This window comes from Octopus bimaculoides, chromosome 29 (assembly GCF_046866305.1).
Source record: "Octopus bimaculoides isolate indiv1 chromosome 29, ASM4686630v1, whole genome shotgun sequence".
NCBI lineage: Eukaryota > Metazoa > Mollusca > Cephalopoda > Octopoda > Octopodidae > Octopus > Octopus bimaculoides.
In genome coordinates, this window is record NC_142956.1 from 5,196,040 (window position 1) to 5,217,282 (window position 21,243).

A 21,243-nucleotide genomic window follows, 5' to 3' on the forward strand; every position below is an offset into this window, starting at 1 on the left:
CCCCAGCAGGTAGAAAACCGTCTGTCCTGGATGAACAATACGAATGATCGCATAACTTGGTTGCTTCCTTTGTTCAGGGGGCATTACTCTTGATGACCTACTTATGTTAATTTTTCAAGCACCCTCTCTCTCTCTCTCTCTCTCTCTCTCTCTCTCTATATATATATATATATATATATATATATATATATATATATATATATATATATATATATATATATGCGAGTAAAAATAAATACAGAAAAAAGGGGGGTTTTGTATGATTGTGTATAGAGGAATATATTATTTTGTTTAAAAGAGTTCCAACACTGTCTGTTTTTTATGTTTTATTTATATTCCTGCAAAACCAATGTGGGATATAGAATATGGAATATAGAATATATAATATAAAATAAAAATGGATGGTACTATGAAATAAAGTATTGAATGTCTTATTGAATATATGGAATATATCTTATTGAATAGATGAAATATATATATATATATATATATATATATATATATATATATATATATATATATATATAGAGAGAGAGAGAGAGAGAGAGAGAGAGAGAGAGAGATAGAGAGCGAGAGTTTGTGTGTTAACCCGCACAAGTTCTGAAGTTCACAGCTGATTTTCTCCAAACTGGAACATACATTACTTATGTTCTACAGCTGGATTTAGACATTTGAAATAGTGGGCACCCTGGATGCAGAAAAGCCACTTTGCTGGAGTACGTTCGACTGCCCGCGTGATCCATGCACTGCTTCCGTTCAAATTGAAAAAGGCAGCTACTGAAATGATATGAAGAAGCTCTATTAAGTGGATGAACCGAATTAGACTTCAAACTACTTTGCCTAAGCGGTAGGAATTATAGCCTGTATATGCTGTACTATAGGTAGCATTTTATGGGAATAAAAACTGATCGGAACTCACTATGTTTATTATGAAAGATATGATAACATATGTTAAATCCTGAGCAATTGTTCAGCTATTTTCTTTTGGCTTCTGCATCAAAGTCTTCCTTTTAAGCACAGGCGATGCCCATGCAAATACTCTTCAGTTATTGATTACCAAACGAAATATCGCACGTACATTGACCTTCTAATTTATGGAGTTTAAGACCGAACCACGTTACTTAGAGACTGCGTCTTTAACGTAACCTTGTGTGTTCGGGCGCTGCATGCAGAATTGTTTTCGTTTTGGAGCTAAGTTGTCTTCACGATGATCGCACGTTGATTACTCGGAGGAGTGCACGGTTGAGCCACGACTATTGATTCCGAACCGAAATATCGCATGACAAGGTCGTTCTCAAGCGCCTCCTTGTCAATTCCGCCGTTTAGCATGTCATTTCTTTCATGTAGATTTCTCTCCTATGGTGATGTTGTGTATTTTAACAGGCTTAATTTATCATATAAATGTAGTTCGTAAGTCTGCTGATTATTCAGTGTGGTAGCTGCAGCGCCGACAACCACAAAGGAGAGTATATCAACAGAGAGCTATTTCGTTGCAAATCACATACTGCCCACTCAAGTTTCCATGACACAGTTTGGGCCTAGAATCTTTCAAACAGATGAATAACATGTCGCTTAGTGGAATTAGCCCTTCATTTATTCCAAAATTCTTTTGTCGTCAATGCTGTATTTCCCTGTTTCAACTAAACCGTATCATATAGACAAATTATACCATTAAAATTCCGAGCAACGCCGGCTATATCTGCTAATATGAAACTTATCGATTTGGTGTCCTTCAACATTTCCGAAGTCAGGATGAGTGGTGACTTCAACAGTTCCATCCGGAGACGAAAAGACAGTCCATGTATTGGAAACATCCCTACTCACCTGCTCCAAAGAAGGTGGAGATACTTTCATCTGCCGGGAAAGTGATGGCTTCAGTTTTAGGGAACGCAAAATGAATTGGCTCATTGATTATATTCAAAATGGCTACACTCTCAACGGAGAGTACTATGCCAAATTGCTGAGGCATTCACAGAAGGCTATCATGACAAAACGCCCAGGAAACTTGATGAAAGTCCTCTTGTTCCATGAGGACAATGCTCCACCCTACACAAGGCCTTCGTTTCAATGGCTACTCTGCCTGAATATGAGTTTGAACCGATTGATCAGCCTCCCTATTCTCCCGATTTGGCCCCTTTTTATCTCTCATCCACTTCCCTAACATGAAAGAATACTTGGCTGAGAAACGGTATCGCTGTGATGATGACGTCATATTTGCTGTTGAATTTTTTCACCAACAACATGAAAGCTTCTTCACCAACAGGATTTAATAATGGCGACAAGAAATGTGTAGACTGCAAGGAGGAATATGTTGATAAAATGCCCCCCATACACACGTTTGCTCACATTCCATAAGAGTATCTTGGTCACCCTATGATATTTTCAAACGCTTCTCATGTGAAACTCAGTTTCTCAAAGTAACAGTTTAAATGCATAACATGTGGAATTGTGTAGTAGAAATGAAAGAAAACCACCATGATGAGGCAACCGCCTTTCGTTGCTCACCAATATACAGTAACAAAACTTACGCTCTACAGTAAATCATAAAATCGCATAAAATAATATTACCCCGAAATCAATAGAAATGATGATAAATACTGTTGGCTGAGTTTAATTATGTGTTTTCTTCCTTACATATATTTTGTAACATTCAGGCATTACAGGAATCTTAATAACAAATGTTTTAAATCTTCGTCTAACATCAGCAAAAAAGGAAATCTCAGTTGTTAGATCAAGGCAAAACCATGAGGTATCCTGTACAAAATGTAAACTAGCAGTGTCAAATAAATTGAACAGTTGGACATTAATTTCATCATCTTAATCTCTCTGAAACATGGCACTGAAATGATGGCACTGAAAACTTCAAAATGTGAGGTGAAATAAAACAATAGAAACGAACCAGTATCTTGTCGCTACGTTTGCATGACATGGGATCGTCACATTATTTCCGATTTTTGTCATTGGCCAATGGAAAGTGCCATTGCTAGTTGCTGTAGTGATTTCATTGCAAACCACTGAAAAACAAATAAAACATGTGCATATGAAATATATATTACGGTATTCGTAGCTGTATTTTATGTACTGGAAAACACAGTCATATATTGGATAGACATGTATAAAATTTCCTATTGAAAATACTTCTGACAGAGAATCAAATAAAACAAGATGAATGAATGATTCAAACTTCTTGTTTTGATGTATAAAATGACTCTGCACACAGCACTCCCAGTATCTTTTAGTCTAATATATATCTCACATAAAAATAACAGCAAACTGGTTTCCAACCCTCGAGTAAGCAGGGGTGTTTCAAGAGGAGGCAGCTTGGATTTTACCCACTCTCATATACACACACACACACACACACACACACACACACACACACATATATATATATATATATATATATATATATATACATACACATATTTGAGCACGTTTGTGTGTGCGTGTCCGTGTCTGAGATGTGTATGCATGTATGTATGATTGTATGTATGAATGTATGTATGTGTGTGTACAAGGTATTTTAGATAAATATGACAGTTTGCATAAAATGAAAGTACGATATCCCATCTAAATACAAAACTATTTTTAAAAATGCAAGAATATCAACTTGATTATAACTAGAAGTTAACAGATTAATCAAAGTATCCACCCTTAGATTCTACAATTGCCTCAGAACGGAAGCTGGCGTATGTGTTCTTCACTATGTCCGTGAGAATATCTTCAAACATCTTGATCTTGCCGACCAATTCGGCCTTGGTGTCGCAAGCTGAGCTATTGATGACGTTCTCAACTGTGTCCTGCACATAGAAAGTTCTTGGATTACAAGTGGATAATTAGAAGGCCAGGAATTTTGGGCCGGCGAAGTCGTATACATTCTCTGACTACCACTTCTTTCCGGTCAAGGAGCCTAATCATAAAGTAATGGTGACAGTTATGTTTTACAATTTACATCTGTAGTGCGGTGGCTAAAATGTGTGTCTTAAATACATTTGTACAGCCCCCAGAATGTTAAGTTTTTCAAACTTAATTCTGACCAATCAGTTTGTGACTTCACTAAATTACTTAAGACGATTGGTGTTCGGTTTAGGCGTCAGCGTTTGTTGAGCATGTCAAGAGACCTATATTTTGACTCTGCCCAAAGCAGTAATTGCTTGACTATTTTTAGAAATGTTGTAAATAACATTTCCCAGGGAGTTTTACATTTCAAATATCATCATCGGCATTATCACCACCTTTGTTAATGTTATCGTTGTTGTTGTTATTCGTGGTGGTGGTTGTGGTTGTAGGATGGGCAGCGGTAATAGATCTTTAAACACTAAATAAGATTATATTTGCTGATGTTTCTCTTGATTTGGTATTTTCTTGTTATCGCCATCATGAAAACTTTTAATAGTGTTGTTGTTGTTAGTGGTAGTGGTTGCAGCAGTAAAAATAATACCTCTAAGTGTTATTATTATTATTGTTTATTTAGCTTGGGTTGGAATTTATCAATACAGTTCTTTTCTCTGATCTTTCATATGATATGAATTTGAGTGTTTGCATAGAAAAGAAAGAGTTCTTAACGTAGTTCATCTTCAATTTATGGTGAAACGAGTGTTCATGATGCCACTTGTTCCGGTGTATATTACGTTGTTGAGATTGTCCCCTTTTAATGTTCTTTCTCAGAGCTCTACATTCTTTACTGTAATTTCTAGCATATTTCTCGAGAAATAATTGTTTCTGTTGCCATAACTTTCTTGATCTGCTTTCCTCGTATGAGATATATGCGGTCCATAGTTTTCGCATTTTTCTACTATATTTCTCATCTTTAGTGTTGATATTTCGTCTCCCATTTCACCGTGTATAGCTTCGTATTTGGCTTTTTACTGGGATTGTTTCCACACGGTAATAGAGATTTCGGTCCTAAATTTTTCTTAAAGTAAGCTCCCATCGAAGTTTCGTTTCCTCTTCTGCTTCTCCTACAATTTCTTTAATTAGGTACTTCCGGGAAAGTATGGGTTCCGCTAATGAAATCTGTTTCGAATGTATTTCGTTTCGTTTTTTCGTTTTTATATGCTTCCAGTAGTTTTGTTTTATTATGTTAAGAATTTTTTCCCATGTCTGACACATCTCTTTTATTTTTCGATGTCCTTATTTTTCCACATTTCGTTCGTTTATTTCTGACATCCAAGAGAGTTGTGGTAGGGTTAAGGTTAGGGTTAGGGTATAATTTCAGCTAAAGTTTTAATTTCAGAAATTATATGTTCATTAACAAGTTTTCCGTCTGTAGACTGTTTTTCTATTTGTGACATAACCACACACCCAAATTGTGTAAATGTCTCAGCTAAGCCTGTTTGTACTTCTATTTGATACAGGGGCCCACAATGTATGGCATTGTTTTCCCTTTTAATTGTCGCTATATATAACTCGCTAAAGATGCAGCATTACCGGCGATTCTGGTGGAATATATTAAGAATGAACAGATATGTTATTGCTTGGATTCTCATTGATGTCTGTTTGACCGCCATCAACAGGGATCAGTGTAATTTGCTTTCTGCTTTTTATAAACAAGAACTCATCATACTTGTGTTAGATTCATTGGAGGAGCTAGTTTTATCTAAGAAGAGAAACAACAGATTCTGTCCAAGCAGTTAATCGCCTGTGCTTCAAAAATCACTTTCCGAAGACGAATATCAACAGTTATTAGACATTCAAGGTTGATTTTGTCAGAACATATTAAGAATGAATACGTCATCCTTGGAAATTGTTTTAAGAGAAATCTGACAATGCCAACAACCAATAATTCAGACAGCAAAACATGAAATTTTACTGAATACATTCTAAATATTACATATCAATTTAAAATTAGCTAAATAGACATCTAGCAGCGAGTTTGACTCCAATTAAAAATGGGAGATAACTCAAGTAACCTGAAGGCAGTGATTGGCAGAATTGTTAGCACGTGCAGCAAAATGCTTCATGGTATTTGTTACAACCGAGTGAATTTTGAGTTCAAACACGGCTGATGTCCATTTGTTCTTCATCCTTTCCAGGGTCATAAAAAAATGTACCAGTTGAGGGTAGTGGATAGGTGGGAGAGGATACTTTGCATTACGTCTTTCGGCACTATACTTTGTGAGTTCAAATACCAGCATGAGCTCCTTGGCTGGTAGAAACAAAGCATCAGCCAGTTTAATGACACCACGTGGTAGGTTGGATGCCATTAGTGGAGGAGGAAATGTTTGTTGTAAGTATTTAAAAGGCATCTTGAATTTGATGTTATCTACTTCTCTCCTGCCCACCACTCTTGAAGGCCTTGTAAAAGAATCATGGACACTGGTCTCCCAAGAAAATCTCGAATTCTCAGAAATCAATATGTCTTTAACAAAAACAGTTATGAAACGAGCTTCTGCCTACACAGGCGTCATCAGCACAGTGCTATATTACGTTGATACCATCAAACTTAGACGTATACAGAATAAATAGAAAACGGTTATGGCCTGAACTAATTTGTGTAGTCGAAAGTAAAGTGAGGAAAACAAACAAATCAGAGTGGCGAGTGGTAAAGATTCCAACGAAGAAAATTGCAAAATAAATTGCAGATTTAGCGAAAGTTATTTCGATTTGAAAAAAGGTACACAATTAGATGTATGCGAGTTAGTGTTTTTGCCTGTGTGCTTGGGTGTGTGTGGAATAGCATCACCTATTTATGATGATGCTGAGGATGACGACGATGACGACAACGAAGATGATGATGAATGTCGTGCTGATAATAATGACACGAAACACACAACTTACTTTCATCAATTAACTCCATGTTCCGTTGTTGCAATCCCAGGTCAGGCAAAGTCTGTGATGCCTTAAAAGTATCAAAAACTTGTTTAAAAATGTGGTCTTTAGTAATTGTAGATAGTACTGTGCAAGTAATAGTAAATACTTCACTATTCTTCTCGGAACTGAAATAGAATTGTAAAAAGAAATTGCAAAATATGAGTTTTCACCACACTCAGCGGATTTTTTACTTACATGGAAATCTAACTCGTTTTAATGGAAATGGTCTTATCCTAATCACAAAAATCTAAATTCCACCATTATATAACACTGATTTGCAAAAGAAACCTTCATCTTCCGATGATGAATATCAATGAATAAAGACTTAATTCCATTGCTTTAGTATTACTGGTACTAATACCTTTTTAACTCCTAATGTCAATATAATCATCTTTGCCGTTGTTCCAATATAGAAACAATTGTGCCTCTATTAGAAATATAGATACCCCTCCATCCGACCATCCATCCATCTATTCATGTATGCATATATACATACAATCATACATACATGTATACATACATGCATTAATATACACACTCCTACTTACGCGCATATTCACACGAGCACATACTGCGAATATCTCCATGCAAAAAATCCTGGCTAACAAAAAAAAAATGAAGCAAAGATTATGAGAATCCTTAAATACTAATTTCATAGGCCAGTCCATATAAACTGTGCATTAGAAGAGATTCACTAATCAATTGGTTGGTGGATTAGACGCAGAATATAAGCGCAATCGTCTCTCTGCTATATACATATACGTAATGCATGTATCTATGCTTGTATGTGTGTGTTTATATATACACATATATATATATATATATATATATATATATATATATATATATATATATGTGTGTGTGTGTGTGTGTGTGTGTGTGTGTGTGTGTGTGTGTGTGTGTGTGTGTGTGTGTGTGTGTGTGTATGAGTGTGTGTGTGTGTGTTCATGCTTGCAAGTATGTTCTATATATTACTGGCCTACACAGGTTAACAGTTAGTGAGCCATTCTAGATACATGCAATTTATGAAACGTAAGTTACTGTCAATAAACACATGTTTCACAGACTGACTTCTTCCTGATGAAGAGAATAACTTGCGGGAATCAAACTGCATTTTCAGATTCCAGGAGACAGTTTTGTGAATTACACCACAGAGCAACAAACACAAAAACTTATCAAACGAGGGAGCTTAATCCATTTTCTTCTAGCTTTTAAGTAAGTTATATTACCTCGGAATGTTAATTGATCAGTCACTTAACGCTAGTGGGATACAATACTTCACATTTGATAGCAGGTCATCTCATAAATTCTGTCCGAATTTTGAATAAAAAAAGCAAGTGATCAAATGTTATATTTAATTGAAATTTAATCATCAATGTACTTTCCCTGATTATCTATGATTTCCTTCTATCTATTTACGAGCTTTTTAATCCCATTAATTTAAAAACTCTTTTGGTTTCAAAGCGAAGAACTCTGAAATGTCAGTTTCGACCTCCTCATGGCTTGTGAAAGTTTTGTGCCCCAAATGATTCTGTAAACTACGAAACAAAAGTTAGTCTGAAGGAGCAAGGTCGGGAAAATAAGGTGGATGAAGAATTTTTTTTCCAATCAAGCTCTTCGATCTTCTGTATGTGATATTTGCAGTGTGTGGTCACGCATTGTCCTGATGAAACATCACTCCTTTTCGATTCACTAAATTGGGTTTTCTTTTCTTCAAAGCTTGGTTCAAACGCTCTAATTGCTGATAGTAGACTTGAGCTTTGATTGTTGCATTAAATGGTAACAATTGAAAGTGAATTATTCCTTTGTAATCCCACCAGTTAGAGAGAAGAACCAGTTTCCATGAAGTTTCCTTCCTGATTGTGGTTGAGCTTTTTCCCATTTACCAAGCCACTGTTTACGACGTTTAACATTTCGATAGAAGATCCATTTTTCGTCACCAGTCACAAGTCTATCCAAAACGGATGAAATGAGTTCGCGAGAATAGAGAGAAGAGCAGATGTCAACTCGGGATTTGAGGTTGCTTTCGGATAATTCATGAGGCACCCATTTTCAAAGTTTAGGAACCTTTCCATGTCGCTGAAGATGACAATGAAGAATTGTATGGTTTGAACTAAGCTTTATTGCCAATTCGTCAACTGATAATGCAGGATTTTCTTCAAGTAATGCCCCAAGGAGCTTATCATCAAACTCAACTGGACGTACTGTTTGATCTTCATCTTCAAAGCTGAAATCTCCACTTATAAATTTTGCAAACCATCTTCTGCAAGTTATTTTATTCAAGCATTCTTTCCCATAAATTGAGTGTATGATTCGAGTCGCTTTGGCAGCAGAGTTTCCTTTTTTGTACTCATAAAGCATTATGTGCCTTAAATGCTCTTTGGGTACTTTTATGTTAGAAAGGGCTTTAATCAAAGAAATTTTAATTCTATTATTCTGTAAATAAAATCTATTTAGTTTGAATGTACACAAATGCATAAAAATAACTTTTAAATTCCATTAGACATGTTAAAATACTATTAAATTTCATTCAATTTTAAAAAAAGGTAAAATCGGACAGAACTTATAGGATGACCTTTTATAATATTATTATTACACACATTCTACATCCGTAAATATTATATACACTCGCTCCCACATGTAATGAGCTCCAGCTCACCTTGATGTTTGCAGCGAAAAGTAAACAGACGCATCATATTACAATTTATCATTTTTTATCTATCGCTCGTATCATTAGACTGCGGCCATGCTGGGGCACAGGCTTGAAGAATTTTTAGTCGAATGAATCGAACCCAGTACATATTTTCCCTTTTAAACTTATAATTTGCGTATCTTTTGTCGAACCACTGGGTTACTGAGGAGGCGTAAATACACCAACACCGATTACTATTCGGTTGTGCTGGTGGACTATAATAGGCACACACACGCATACACTCAAATGGACACTCATATATACATACGTGTGCACACACACACACACACGCACATACATGTGCTTTCATTAAACACACATACAGACCTGCGCGCACTCACATACACACACATACACACGTGATAAGAAGTGCTAAGTTACTGGGTATTGTTCACCAGTCAGTTTCATGTGTTGGTGATTGGTGTTCGTGAATAGCGTATATTTTTGGGTAAATTTATTGTGATGATGCAATAGTTTATGGAGTGAAAATGCCAGATTGTGATTTGGATAACTCTCTCTCCTCCCTTACTCATCTCTCTTCTCACTTCTCTCTGCCTCATTTCTATCTCTCCCATCTCTCTCATATCTCTCTCCCTCAACTCCCACATAGACATACACATTTATATACACTCTACTTCTGTCTTTCTCACTATATTTTACCATATATATATACATATATATATGGTAAAATTGTTTAATGTGCGTGTCCAGTTCCATCGAGAACTGTTAGGCCTGTATTGTGATTGGCACAAATAACCGAAAATTCTTGCTTTGGATTCTGCCTTTTATAACATATTTTGAAAGGCAGAGTCCATGTGTGTGTGCGTGGGCGTGTGCGTGTGCACGTGTGTGTCTGTGACAGCGCGCGTTTGTGTGTGTACATGTGTATCTATCATAAGTTCAAACAATGTCAGTAATTATATTGCCCAGCAATTAATAAATATTTCCACTTTCAAATCCATTTTCTATAGATATAGGAAACAAAATAGTAATAATAGTGGTTAATTATACAGAATAGTCATAGGATGGTGATGATGATGATGGTGATGGTGATGATGGTGATGATGATGATGATGATGATGATGATGATGATGATGGTTGTGGTGGTGGTGATAATGATGAAGATAACGACGACGTATGCATCTCTGTATATATTCACACACACACACATGTAGTTCACGCTCTATCTATGCGTGAATCTGCTCTTTTTACTGCACAACATTTGATTGAACGTATGGATCTGCATATTATCGATCACAGGTACAAGAATGTTATTATTTAATACATACAGGAAAATAAACATGGGAATATTTTCACCAAAAATAAAGAAAATTTCTATAAATGAATTTTACGTACCCACAATAATCAACTTCGAAAATTCCTGTCAAGTTTGATAATTCAAGCTCCATCTGCAATAGTTTCATACATGCATATCATATATATATATATATATATATATATATATATATATATATATATATATATATATATATATATAGGAAATTTTAAAAAAGGAAAATACACACACTTTACATAGTTTTAATATAATTTTTAATCTATCGACCGGTTTCGCTTTCGCTATTCATGATATTATTGTTTATTTATTTGAATATGTATTTTCTGAAGAAGAAATTTTTCTCCATGTGATACAAATGAAATTTAAATGCTGAAGCGAAACTAATGATTTCGGTGTGTTGTTCAATGGATTACAAATATCTTCGACGCTGTAATTGTTTTTGTTTCAAGACACGATCTGAGATCAAGCCACTGCTATGCAAGTACATCTCCGTAAAAGAATGTAGTAAAGCGAAAAAGAAAAAAAAAGACAATCTACCTGTCTATCTGTCTCTCTGTCAATATATAATATAATGATTGAAGACATGCAGGACTGTGTACAGTTTTTTCCTCACCTCATTAAAAAGTCATATTACTTTGAAGAAATTTTAAATGAATAATAATTATGGATTATTTTACTAATTACAGAATAAACTATACAAGAGTCTTTGTTCAATGCCCATCCCAAAATACAATATATATATATATATATATACATATATATATATATATATATATATATATATATATATATATATATATATATATATGCGTGTGTGTGTATGAATGTATGTATATACGAGAGTTGGGAGGGAAAATAAATATCTACTCACAGCTCTAGATATGTTTTCAGTATGAGTTTTATATTCATTGAACTTCTTCAATGTCGAATTGAAAATCAGATGAAATACAAAGGAATTGCTCCAGCCTATAGAAGGATATAAATATAAAAAAACCGTTATTGCTTTCACAAATGAGAGATATGCCATAGATACGATGAAGATATAAATATAGTTATCAATATAATAACAGAGAAGATGTTTGTGTTGAAAGGAAGGAGGGTAACACTAAATTTACAACTTTCAAACGCATGATTACCATACAATTACATTTGTTTCTATAATGTCTTCAGCGAGACTATAGATTTCAAACAAACCTGGGAAATAAGTAAAAGGTTGGTCCATTTATATTGTGCTATTAAGTTTATCAGGGTTACAGCTTTACCATTGCTCGTTGTACATAAGTAGCGAACGCAAGACTATTCCGTTATAATCATAAACCACACCGGTTTAACTAATTGACAGAAATTACATCGGTTTAATTACACACACATTCAGAAATGTAAACCCACATTCATACAAACACTTCTCTCGGAGAAGAAAACAGCCATATATGCATATATATTCAAGCAGTATATTATACATAAATGGACATTCACGTAAATACATTTGCATGCACATACACAGATATACCGGTCCACAGAATGAAAATTACTAACTCCAGTTCTCTAAACATTCTTGATTTCTTCTGAATATACACAGATTCGCTATTGTTTTCACTGTTGTTGGTCATGTGATGAATGCATCAGGAATGAGAACCCTATAAGATCTGAAAATCGATTAAAGCTGTTCATTCCTTTTTCAATCTACGGAAATTAAGTTGAATTTGCCATGTTTTTTTTTTATATCTATCACGAATGTTTATATATATATATGCCTATCACTTTACCTATACACCTATATACATATATATATATATATATATATATATATATATATATATATATATATATATATATATATATATATATATATATATATATATATATCTACCTATCTATCTATCTATCTATCTATCTATCTATATATGTGTATATAACGCCGACCACTAAGTGGACAGTTAATGTGCTAGAAGAAGATCACATGTAAAGTGTCTACTAAGACCTACTATTACGTCTTAGTAGACACATTACATGTGATCTTCTTCTAGCACATTAACTGTTCACTTAGTGGTCGTCGTTATATACACATATGCATTAATCCCCTGAGATCTCAGATATTTTTTTAAGAATCTCTCTGATTCTTTCCATGTGCTGGTTTCCTGGTAATAAATCGATATTAATTAATATCTGATTTTTACCTTATGTTTTAATTTGATTATCTATCTATCCATCTATCTATATAGGTAGATAGATATGTTTTTATTATAGCCACACAGGGCTGAACACAGAAATTGGACGAAATACAAGCGTAGAGTTTTTCATTTTCGAGGTGGGCTGGGTGGGACACACAAAGAAAAGTCAAATCAATAGGGATTGTAATCGTTGGGGTGTGTGGTGTACAAAAATTATAAATCTTCCCAAAAACGGGAATAAATATTGTTTACAGTTTAGGTGTATCCTTGGAGTGAAAAACCTACAAAAAAGCACCAAGGTCCCCCCAGGCAGTTCAAAATGTACATAAAAGTAAGTACCTTTTCTCTCGTTTTCTCTTTTTGTTACAAATTAATGCTTAAAATGGTGTCGTCTTTCATACTCACCAATTTTGCCACATTTACCCATTTTTTATTGAAGCTTTCATTCGACAACGCTTTCCTCTCTATCCTCATCCTCCTTTTCAAGTGGTACTTGAAAAAGTTGACGAGGGACTGACCAGAGAGGAAAGTGTTTGTTTGTAAACCTTTCAAACGCGTCCACCACACACATTCTTTCGCCATAGCTATCAGTGTTACGTAAACCGTTTTTCCTTCCCGTTTAAAGGAAGGTGGCGGAACAATATTCACGATAGACTCGGCCGATAAGCGGGCTCGTCCCACACGCGACAGCAGCCGTTCGACGAAGGTCCACAGCTCTGAAATATCTGGACACTGCACGAGTGCGTGCAGAACGGTTTCGTCGCTCTGACCGCATCTCGGGCAGGTCGGTCCGGTGGTTTTCGAACCGTGTCTGTAGACCTTCTCTCGAACTGGTAGTGCGTCCCGATAGCATTGCCAAGCCAGGGATCTCTGGAAATTATCCATAGGCCCCGGCCCGAACGTTGTCTTGAAAAGGCGAGTTAGGAATTTCTCGTCGACACCCAGGTTTGCCCCGAGAGTGTCGTCGGACCTCCCCTCCACTAGTCCTCTATAGAACGCATTGGTCGTTTGTAAGTTGCACAAGTTTGATCCCGGACGGCAGGGCTGTTGTAGAGCTTGGCGACACTCGCGGTGCCAATCGCCCAGTTTCGGTCTCTTTTTGATCCATGTTTGCAGTTCGGTGAGTGAGACGAGCTGCGGGAAGGCGAGCCTCACAAACGGCGCCCACACCTGTTCACCGTCTTCAATGAAGTTCCAGAGATGCCGCAGTCTCAGCGCATGTCTGCGCATCATTAACCACGGCATCCCCAGTCCTTCATGTAACGGTTGTTGACAGCAAATGGATCGCCTCACCATCGGAACGCCACCCTTCCACAGAAAGCGGAAGAGTATGCGTTCTAGTTTCGTGATGGTGGCATCGGGACAAGGTACGACGGTCAGGCGGTAATCAATGACTGATGCGATATACGCATTAGCCACCTCCACCCGACCTTTTAGAGATAACTTTCTCTCGGCCCATGTTTGGCTGAGTTTGATTACTCTACTGGTGATTTCGTCCAAGTTCTTATCCATCTGGAGGTCCGGATTGAACCAGACCCCGAGCAGTTTAACCGGTCCGTCCGTCCAGCGTCCCACTACGGAGTCACTGTTGGACGGTATAGGCTTGCTTCTCCAGGTGCCGAGTAGCAAACCCACCGACTTTTCCGGGTTAAGTTTTGCTCCTGTCACCGTTTCGTATTCTTTAAGTGTCTCGCTTAGCATCTCGACGTGCTTTTCGCTCGACACTATGACGGTGACATCGTCCGCATATGCAGACACGCTCGTCCCGCAACCCAGCTCCCGTGGGATACCCCTCAGTGTCGCCAGCTTCCGCAGTAGTGGTTCGAGCGTCAATACATACAGAAGCGCCGACAGGGGACATCCCTGACGGACCGAACGCTTGATGTCGAAAGGTTTTGACAGGTGACCGTTCACCCGAATTACCGATCGGATGCCGCTATACAAGGCAGCGATCCAACCGCGGAAAACGGGACCAAAGCCAGCCGCCCTGAGGACAGCCGCCAGGTATCGATGGTCCACCCTATCGAAGGCTTTAGATTGATCTAAATTGATCAACGCCCCACCCATGCCAGGATCCTTAACTACCCTGTCCATGATGTAGCGCATGAGGTGGAGGTTGTCATGGATGCTTCTGCCCGGCACTGCGCATGTTTGCGCCTTGTCGACCAGTTTATCGATGACAAGCGCCAACCTCTCGGCTATTACCTTGGCCAAAATTTTCAAATCTGCGTTGAGCAGAGTGATGGGCCTGAAATTATCTATAAAATTCCCCTTGTTTGGGTCTTTCTTCAGCAATGTCACTGCACCTCGGCTCACGAAACTGGGAATTCTCCCGTTTTGTTGCCAGTTGCAGTAGACTGATGCCAAGAGGTCTCCAAACAAGTCTGGCATTTGGCAATACAGCTCGTAGGGTAGACCATCCAATCCAGGCGACTTATCCCTCGCGCAGCCCGCCATAGCATCCCTTATTTCAGCAGCTGTGATGGGACCCTCACAACACTCTGCTTCTCCCGCCGTGAGCCGCGGCAGGCCAGTCAGGTAGGCACTGAAGTCCATCCTGCGTTCCGACCCACCGCTCGCACCAAACAGTCGAGCAAACTGCTGTTGAAAGGCCCCACACATCCTTTCGGGTTCGAGTAAACTGCATCCTTGTTCATCAATTAGAGACCGAATAGTGGCTCTGTCACCGCGTTGCGCCTCCGCCACCCGGGCTTCTCGCGCAGCTTCGATCCCTTCGTTCCTTAAGGCACGCATTTTAGCTCTGACGACGCAACCTTCGTGTTTGGCGTTGAGGTGTTGGTCGAGGGCCATCCTCGCTGCCAAAACGTTGGTTGCGCTGCCAGTTGTAAGTGCCTCTTCTAGTTTCTTGACTAAGTCTCCCTCTATTCTATTTCGATCTATCGCTAGTTCTTTACTAAACCTAATAGATTCCGATTTAATTGCTATTTTCAGGGCAAACCACCATCGGTTGTTAACGATGGCTCCTGTTAACGCCCTCTTAATTAATTCGTTAATCCGGTTCCTGTAAACCTGCCGCGCTAAGAGCGAAGCGTTCAGTTTCCAGTAACCGGGACCCTGCCTATGTGTTTTATCTAAGTCGAGCGTACACGTCACAAATTTGTGATCCGTGTAGCTGACTATTTTAAATTGTGGACATCCTACACTAACTCTATCCGCTGTCCTACATAGAACTCTATCTAGATACGATCTCGACGATCCGACGCGGTTTGTCCAAGTCCACGTTGGCACGTTCGGATAGTCGAGTCGGAACCTGTCAGACAAATGGAAACGTCTGAGCAGGTCTTTAAGGCACTTACATCCCCTTCTACTCCTATCCATTCCCACATAGTCTAGATGCGTGTCCAAGGTAGCGTTCCAGTCCCCTACTAATAGTAAAGGTCTTGACGTTCCCAGGAAAAACTCTAGACGTCTAAAGAAATCCGCCCGACCCGTTAAGGACGGTGCATACACTGCCATCAGACGGAAAGCACATCCGTTTGTACCATCGACGTCCACGACAACCAGCCTACCCTCCGGGTCTAGGAATATTGGCCTTACTTTTAGGTTCAGACTCTTTCGAAAAAACACCGCGGTACCACCACCACCCATGTTTGGCAGACAGGGAGAAAAATAAATGTCGAATTGTCCGCCAAACATGGACTTGAGGGTCCGCGGGTTACTGAGTCTGGTTTCACTGATAGCTATTATTTCTATGTTCTGTGACTTGATGTCATTTAGAAGGTAACCTTGCTTCCAAGCTGACGCCAAGCCACGTACATTTACACAACCTATTTTAAGCATAATTTAGTCGAAAAGTGTAAAGAGTCGAGAGAGAAGGTTACTTACTCATTTCGACAGTTTTACACTGTTCCTCCTTAGAAGTGTCTAGGAGTAAGTCTTTGTATAATTTTTTAGAGAGGTATTTTTGGAAACCCCCTACCGCATTTGGATAGAGGGATTTGAGTGTGTGGTGCTGTCTTGGTGTCAAATGTAATATTTTTATATGTTCTGGTGGTGTTGTTCTTGGATGATTGTTTGTTTTCATGTCATCTTCACATATGTTTGTGTGATATGCAATATACTCCATTAATTTTATGTCTTTTGTGTTTATGGCCGAGAGCATTGTATGCGTTTTTGTGGTGTTGGTGTTGGTGTTAGTTTGGTTTTGTAAGGGGCTTTCAGGGTTTGTGTACCTCCCTGCTTTACTTGTGCTTGGTTTTGTCTTTTTTAATCTTTTTCTCTTACCCCCTGTGGCTATCTGCCATTCCACTGGACTGTCATCGTTTGACGAAAAGTCCGACAGATCAGAGGGGGGTAAGGGCAAGGCATCAGGTTCTATGCCTGTATTGTGTGGTGTGTGTGTTGTTGGGGATTTAGGTTTTGCATTTGTTTTTTCTTCGTTGATGTTTGTTTTCTTCGTTGTTGTTCTTGGTATTGGTGTTGGTCTATCTTTTGATGTTGGTGGTGGTGTTGTTTCCCTAATTGGTTTTGGTGTTGGAGTTGATTGTGGTGGTGTTTTTTCTTTTCTTGGTGTTGATGGTGATGTCGTTTGGTTTACTTTGTTGATGATCACTTGTGGGTTTGGTGGTGTTGGTAGCAAAGGTTGTTTTTTATTTATTTTTTGTTTTGGTTGTAACTGTTCTTGTTTCTTTTTTTGTGCCAAAACGCACTTTGAAATTAGGTGTTCTTGGCTTCCGCAGAGGTAGCAAAGCGGTTTTTTACCCTCCGCCACCACATAGAGGCTTTGTCCATTTTCCAAGTGAATCACATTCGGCAACTTTTCCAGTGAATCTTGATCCATCTGGATCAAAATTTCAATGCTTTTTCCGGTCCAGCTGTTATTATGAACAACAGTGGTTTCTAACACATTTATTGTTTTCAAATGAAAACATATCGCCGAAGTAATCCACTTGGACTCAATTTCCGGAGGGACATTATTTATTTTTATTCTACTCACTCTCTGTCCCATGTAGTATGGGACCATGATTAGTTCATCATTTTGTAAGGCTTCCATACTATACAATTTCGCCTCTTCTTCATTATTGAAACGAAATTGTACTGTATTAAATTGCAAACCCCAGTTTATATATTCTTTAATTTTCATGATTTTTTTGGCACATTTCTCAATTTCTGTTTTTGTAATTGGATTTGTTAATTTTTTACTTTTTCTTATTATTTTGTAAATGATGGTTCTTTTTTCCACGTCTTCTCTCACTTCTTTTGGGGTATGTAAAATTAAATTCTGTCCGGACGTAGAAAAAAGGGACCTGGTCTCTATAAGTTCTTTGTTTGTAAAATGTAAAGTTTCTTTTTTTTGTTTTAGCATGTCTGCAAAGTTTTTGTTGTTGGTGGTGGTGGTGGTGGTGGTGGTGGAGGTTGTGGTGTTGTGGCTTCTGTTCATTTTTCCTTCCTCTCTTTCGCTTGCTGTTTGTGAAGAGAGTAAAGGTTGAGTTGAACTGTTGCTGCTGCTGCTGCTACTTTTGTTGTTGTTGTTATCGTTGTTGTTGTTGGTGGTGGTGATGATGGCGTCAGCAGCAAAGGTGCTTACATCAGAGATATTTGTGACGGTTTTTACGCATGGTTTTGTAACCTTGGTTACAGTTTTGTTTTTGTTGTTGGTGTTGTTGGTGGTGACAGGGCTTTTAACAGTATCGATGACGTTGACAGCTTTGACTTTAGAATCTGTTGCTTCATTCTTTTTCTCGATGTCTGTTATTGTTTTGGTGTGTGTGCGCGTGCATGATTTATTTTTTTGTTCTCCTAGCGTCTCAAGTCTAGGAAAATGTTCGTTCATTAAAGTTTCTGTCCAGCGTTCTATGACTATGTTTCTCGACATTTTTCAATGTCGAGAAGAAAATATATAATTTTAAAAAGGTTGAAACTGCCCCTAAAGGGCCAATTCCTACCTTGAAAACACAATAAAAAGAAAGTTTGGTGCTTCACACACCTTATATACAAAAATTCCAACAAAATATGGGCAATAAAAGGTCAAATAAACATTTACCTCTGCAGCCGATGTGACAGCACGTCCTTCTGATAGATAGATAGATAGATAGATAGATAGATAGATAGATAGATAGATAGATAGATAGACATAGATGTATGAAGAATATATTCTCATACATTAAGTATTTTAGCATTCTTAATCACTCGTTTGTAATAAATCGGGTTTAATTATATCAGAAAATAAACAACACTGACCTATGAAATCGTTCTTGTTACATAAGTTTCCGGTGCAACAAGCAACGCAAGAGGTACCACTGGTCCATTTATTGCATGTAAAGGTATTGTTTTTCAGAGCTTCAAAACATTTTCGGTATGTGCTGCAGGATTTTTCCAAATTTAGTGTAACGCCTTTCATTGATAATTTGAGGCGACATACAGGCTGCAACAATAAAATTATTAATGAAACTTCAAAAGATGACTGCATAAATAATCCCATGTAAAAAATTTATTCTTATTTATTATTTTCAAGTGACATATTATAAACCTCTGCAACACTCTATTGTGTAGAAAGGAAACATTTTTTTTATATCCATTTATGAATTTTCTGCCTATATTTTCAAATCTAACGATCTCCGCTATAATACTGCTTTGCAATCGTTCAAATAGAAAATCCTACGAGATAAGAATATCTCAAGACCATTAAAACTGTGCGTGAGAGTATGCAGAGATCCTGATCTGGTAGTTACCACTTCTAATCTTGTAATGTGAGGTCATTAAACAACGGACCTTTCTTCCAATTTGACACCAGGACTAATACTTCATACATTCCACTCTGGGTACAGGCATATTTGTTGGAGAAGAAAAATTGAAGAGACCTCACATAAGCTCGTGAATGCGATTGCTGGGCCATTGTGACACCTTGTGTTCTTGAACAAGGCACTTCATTTCACGCTGCTCCAGTCTACTCATCTGAAAATAGGATCAGCTTAATGTTGGTCATCCCTCTTTCCTTTCAAATGTACAATCCTTGTTGTTCTACTGAGTGAAAGATGAGAAGTCCGAGAGGGTGTCTATATATGCTTGCGACTATTTAGTTATCCAGAACAAACAACGAAAGCAAGCATGGTACGAATTACCTGGCCATCGTAGCTTTCAGTGACGGCGGTGGATATTTTATAACAGAAAGGAACAAAGTAACATTTCAGTTTACCTCTTCTTCTGGACAGCTTGTTACTTCTGAAGCACTGCACGTCATGCGTGAACACGTTTGACATTGCAAATTCCGTTGAAATAATGAGGAATCTACGCAATATAATTGAATACGTATATTTAGGAGCCTAACGTATAATAATAATAATGATAATAATAATAATAATAATAATAATAATAATAATAATAATAATAATAATAATAATAATAATAATAATAGGAAATAATTACTTCGTAGTGCAAAGCAAAAGTGTGAGTGTTAGTTTGGGAACCAATACATGTGAAACATATAAACCAAATTATTAATGAAGTCTATAAGTATGTTACGATTTTGGTTTGCAATTGTTTCGGTTATGTTTCAAATTCCACTAAGAATACTAAGAACGCTATTTGTTGTCCTTGTCTCTTTGGATTTTGCTCTCACAAAAATGTGAAAATCGTGGAATTACTCATATAAAAGGAAATAATTGCAAAGTGGCGATTAAGCTGCTGTATATCGAACTCATAAATCTGTGAACGGCATTTAAATTTCGTAACAGCGTATTAAGCTATAATCGTTGATTTAAAGAGGCAGTCTCAATATGGTGGCTCAACCTCACTCAAATAGTAGGCACAGAGACTCTTTATTTTCAAGACAGAAAGGCCACACAATAGCATGTAACCGTCGAAAATCTCAGTCGAATACCGAATAGACACAGCTGGAAGGTCTATGATACCTGAACTGCACAAAGCTCATTTGAATGAACAACAGAAAACAATGTTACTTATATGGTCTTATTTCAAATGTATATATGCTTTTCTGTGTGTATATATGTATATATATATATATATATGTGTGTGTGTGTGTGTGTGTGTGTGTGTGTGTGTGTGTGTGTGTGTGTGTGTGTGTGTGTGTGCATCTATGTTTTCTTGTATGGTGTACATAATCGTAACCCGATTTACCGCAACCCCCTAGGCATGTGCCTGTCGCTACCGGAGTCAATTGTATCGTAAATATAAGGTGTGTCTATGGAGAGAGTGAAAGAGAGAGAGAGAGAGAGAGAGAGAGAGAGAGAGAGAGAGAGAGAGCCAATTATGCAGATAAACAAATTAGGTACATTGATTATATTATATAT

The 21,243-nt window shown here is 37.6% G+C and overlaps 2 protein-coding genes across 2 annotated transcripts in view; both read right to left on the reverse strand.

Annotated features, from left to right (window-relative positions):
* LOC128251259 (adhesion G protein-coupled receptor G6-like) overlaps positions 1–20,263 on the reverse strand; it is a 68,169-nt gene extending 47,906 nt beyond the window's left edge. Inside the window, exons 1-6 of the mRNA XM_089345353.1 lie at positions 20,130–20,263; positions 19,175–19,358; positions 11,674–11,768; positions 10,862–10,914; positions 6,781–6,938; positions 2,900–3,014 (exon numbers count right to left, since the gene is read on the reverse strand). Coding sequence (XP_089201479.1) covers positions 2,900–3,014; positions 6,781–6,938; positions 10,862–10,914; positions 11,674–11,768; positions 19,175–19,358; positions 20,130–20,174 — 650 coding nt within the window. The 5' untranslated portion in view covers positions 20,175–20,263. The remainder of the gene's footprint in view (positions 1–2,899; positions 3,015–6,780; positions 6,939–10,861; positions 10,915–11,673; positions 11,769–19,174; positions 19,359–20,129) is intronic.
* Positions 1–21,243, reverse strand: part of LOC149130311 (adhesion G protein-coupled receptor G6-like) — a 564,593-nt gene that overhangs the window by 170,803 nt on the left and 372,547 nt on the right. The gene's annotated exons all lie outside the window — the stretch shown is intronic.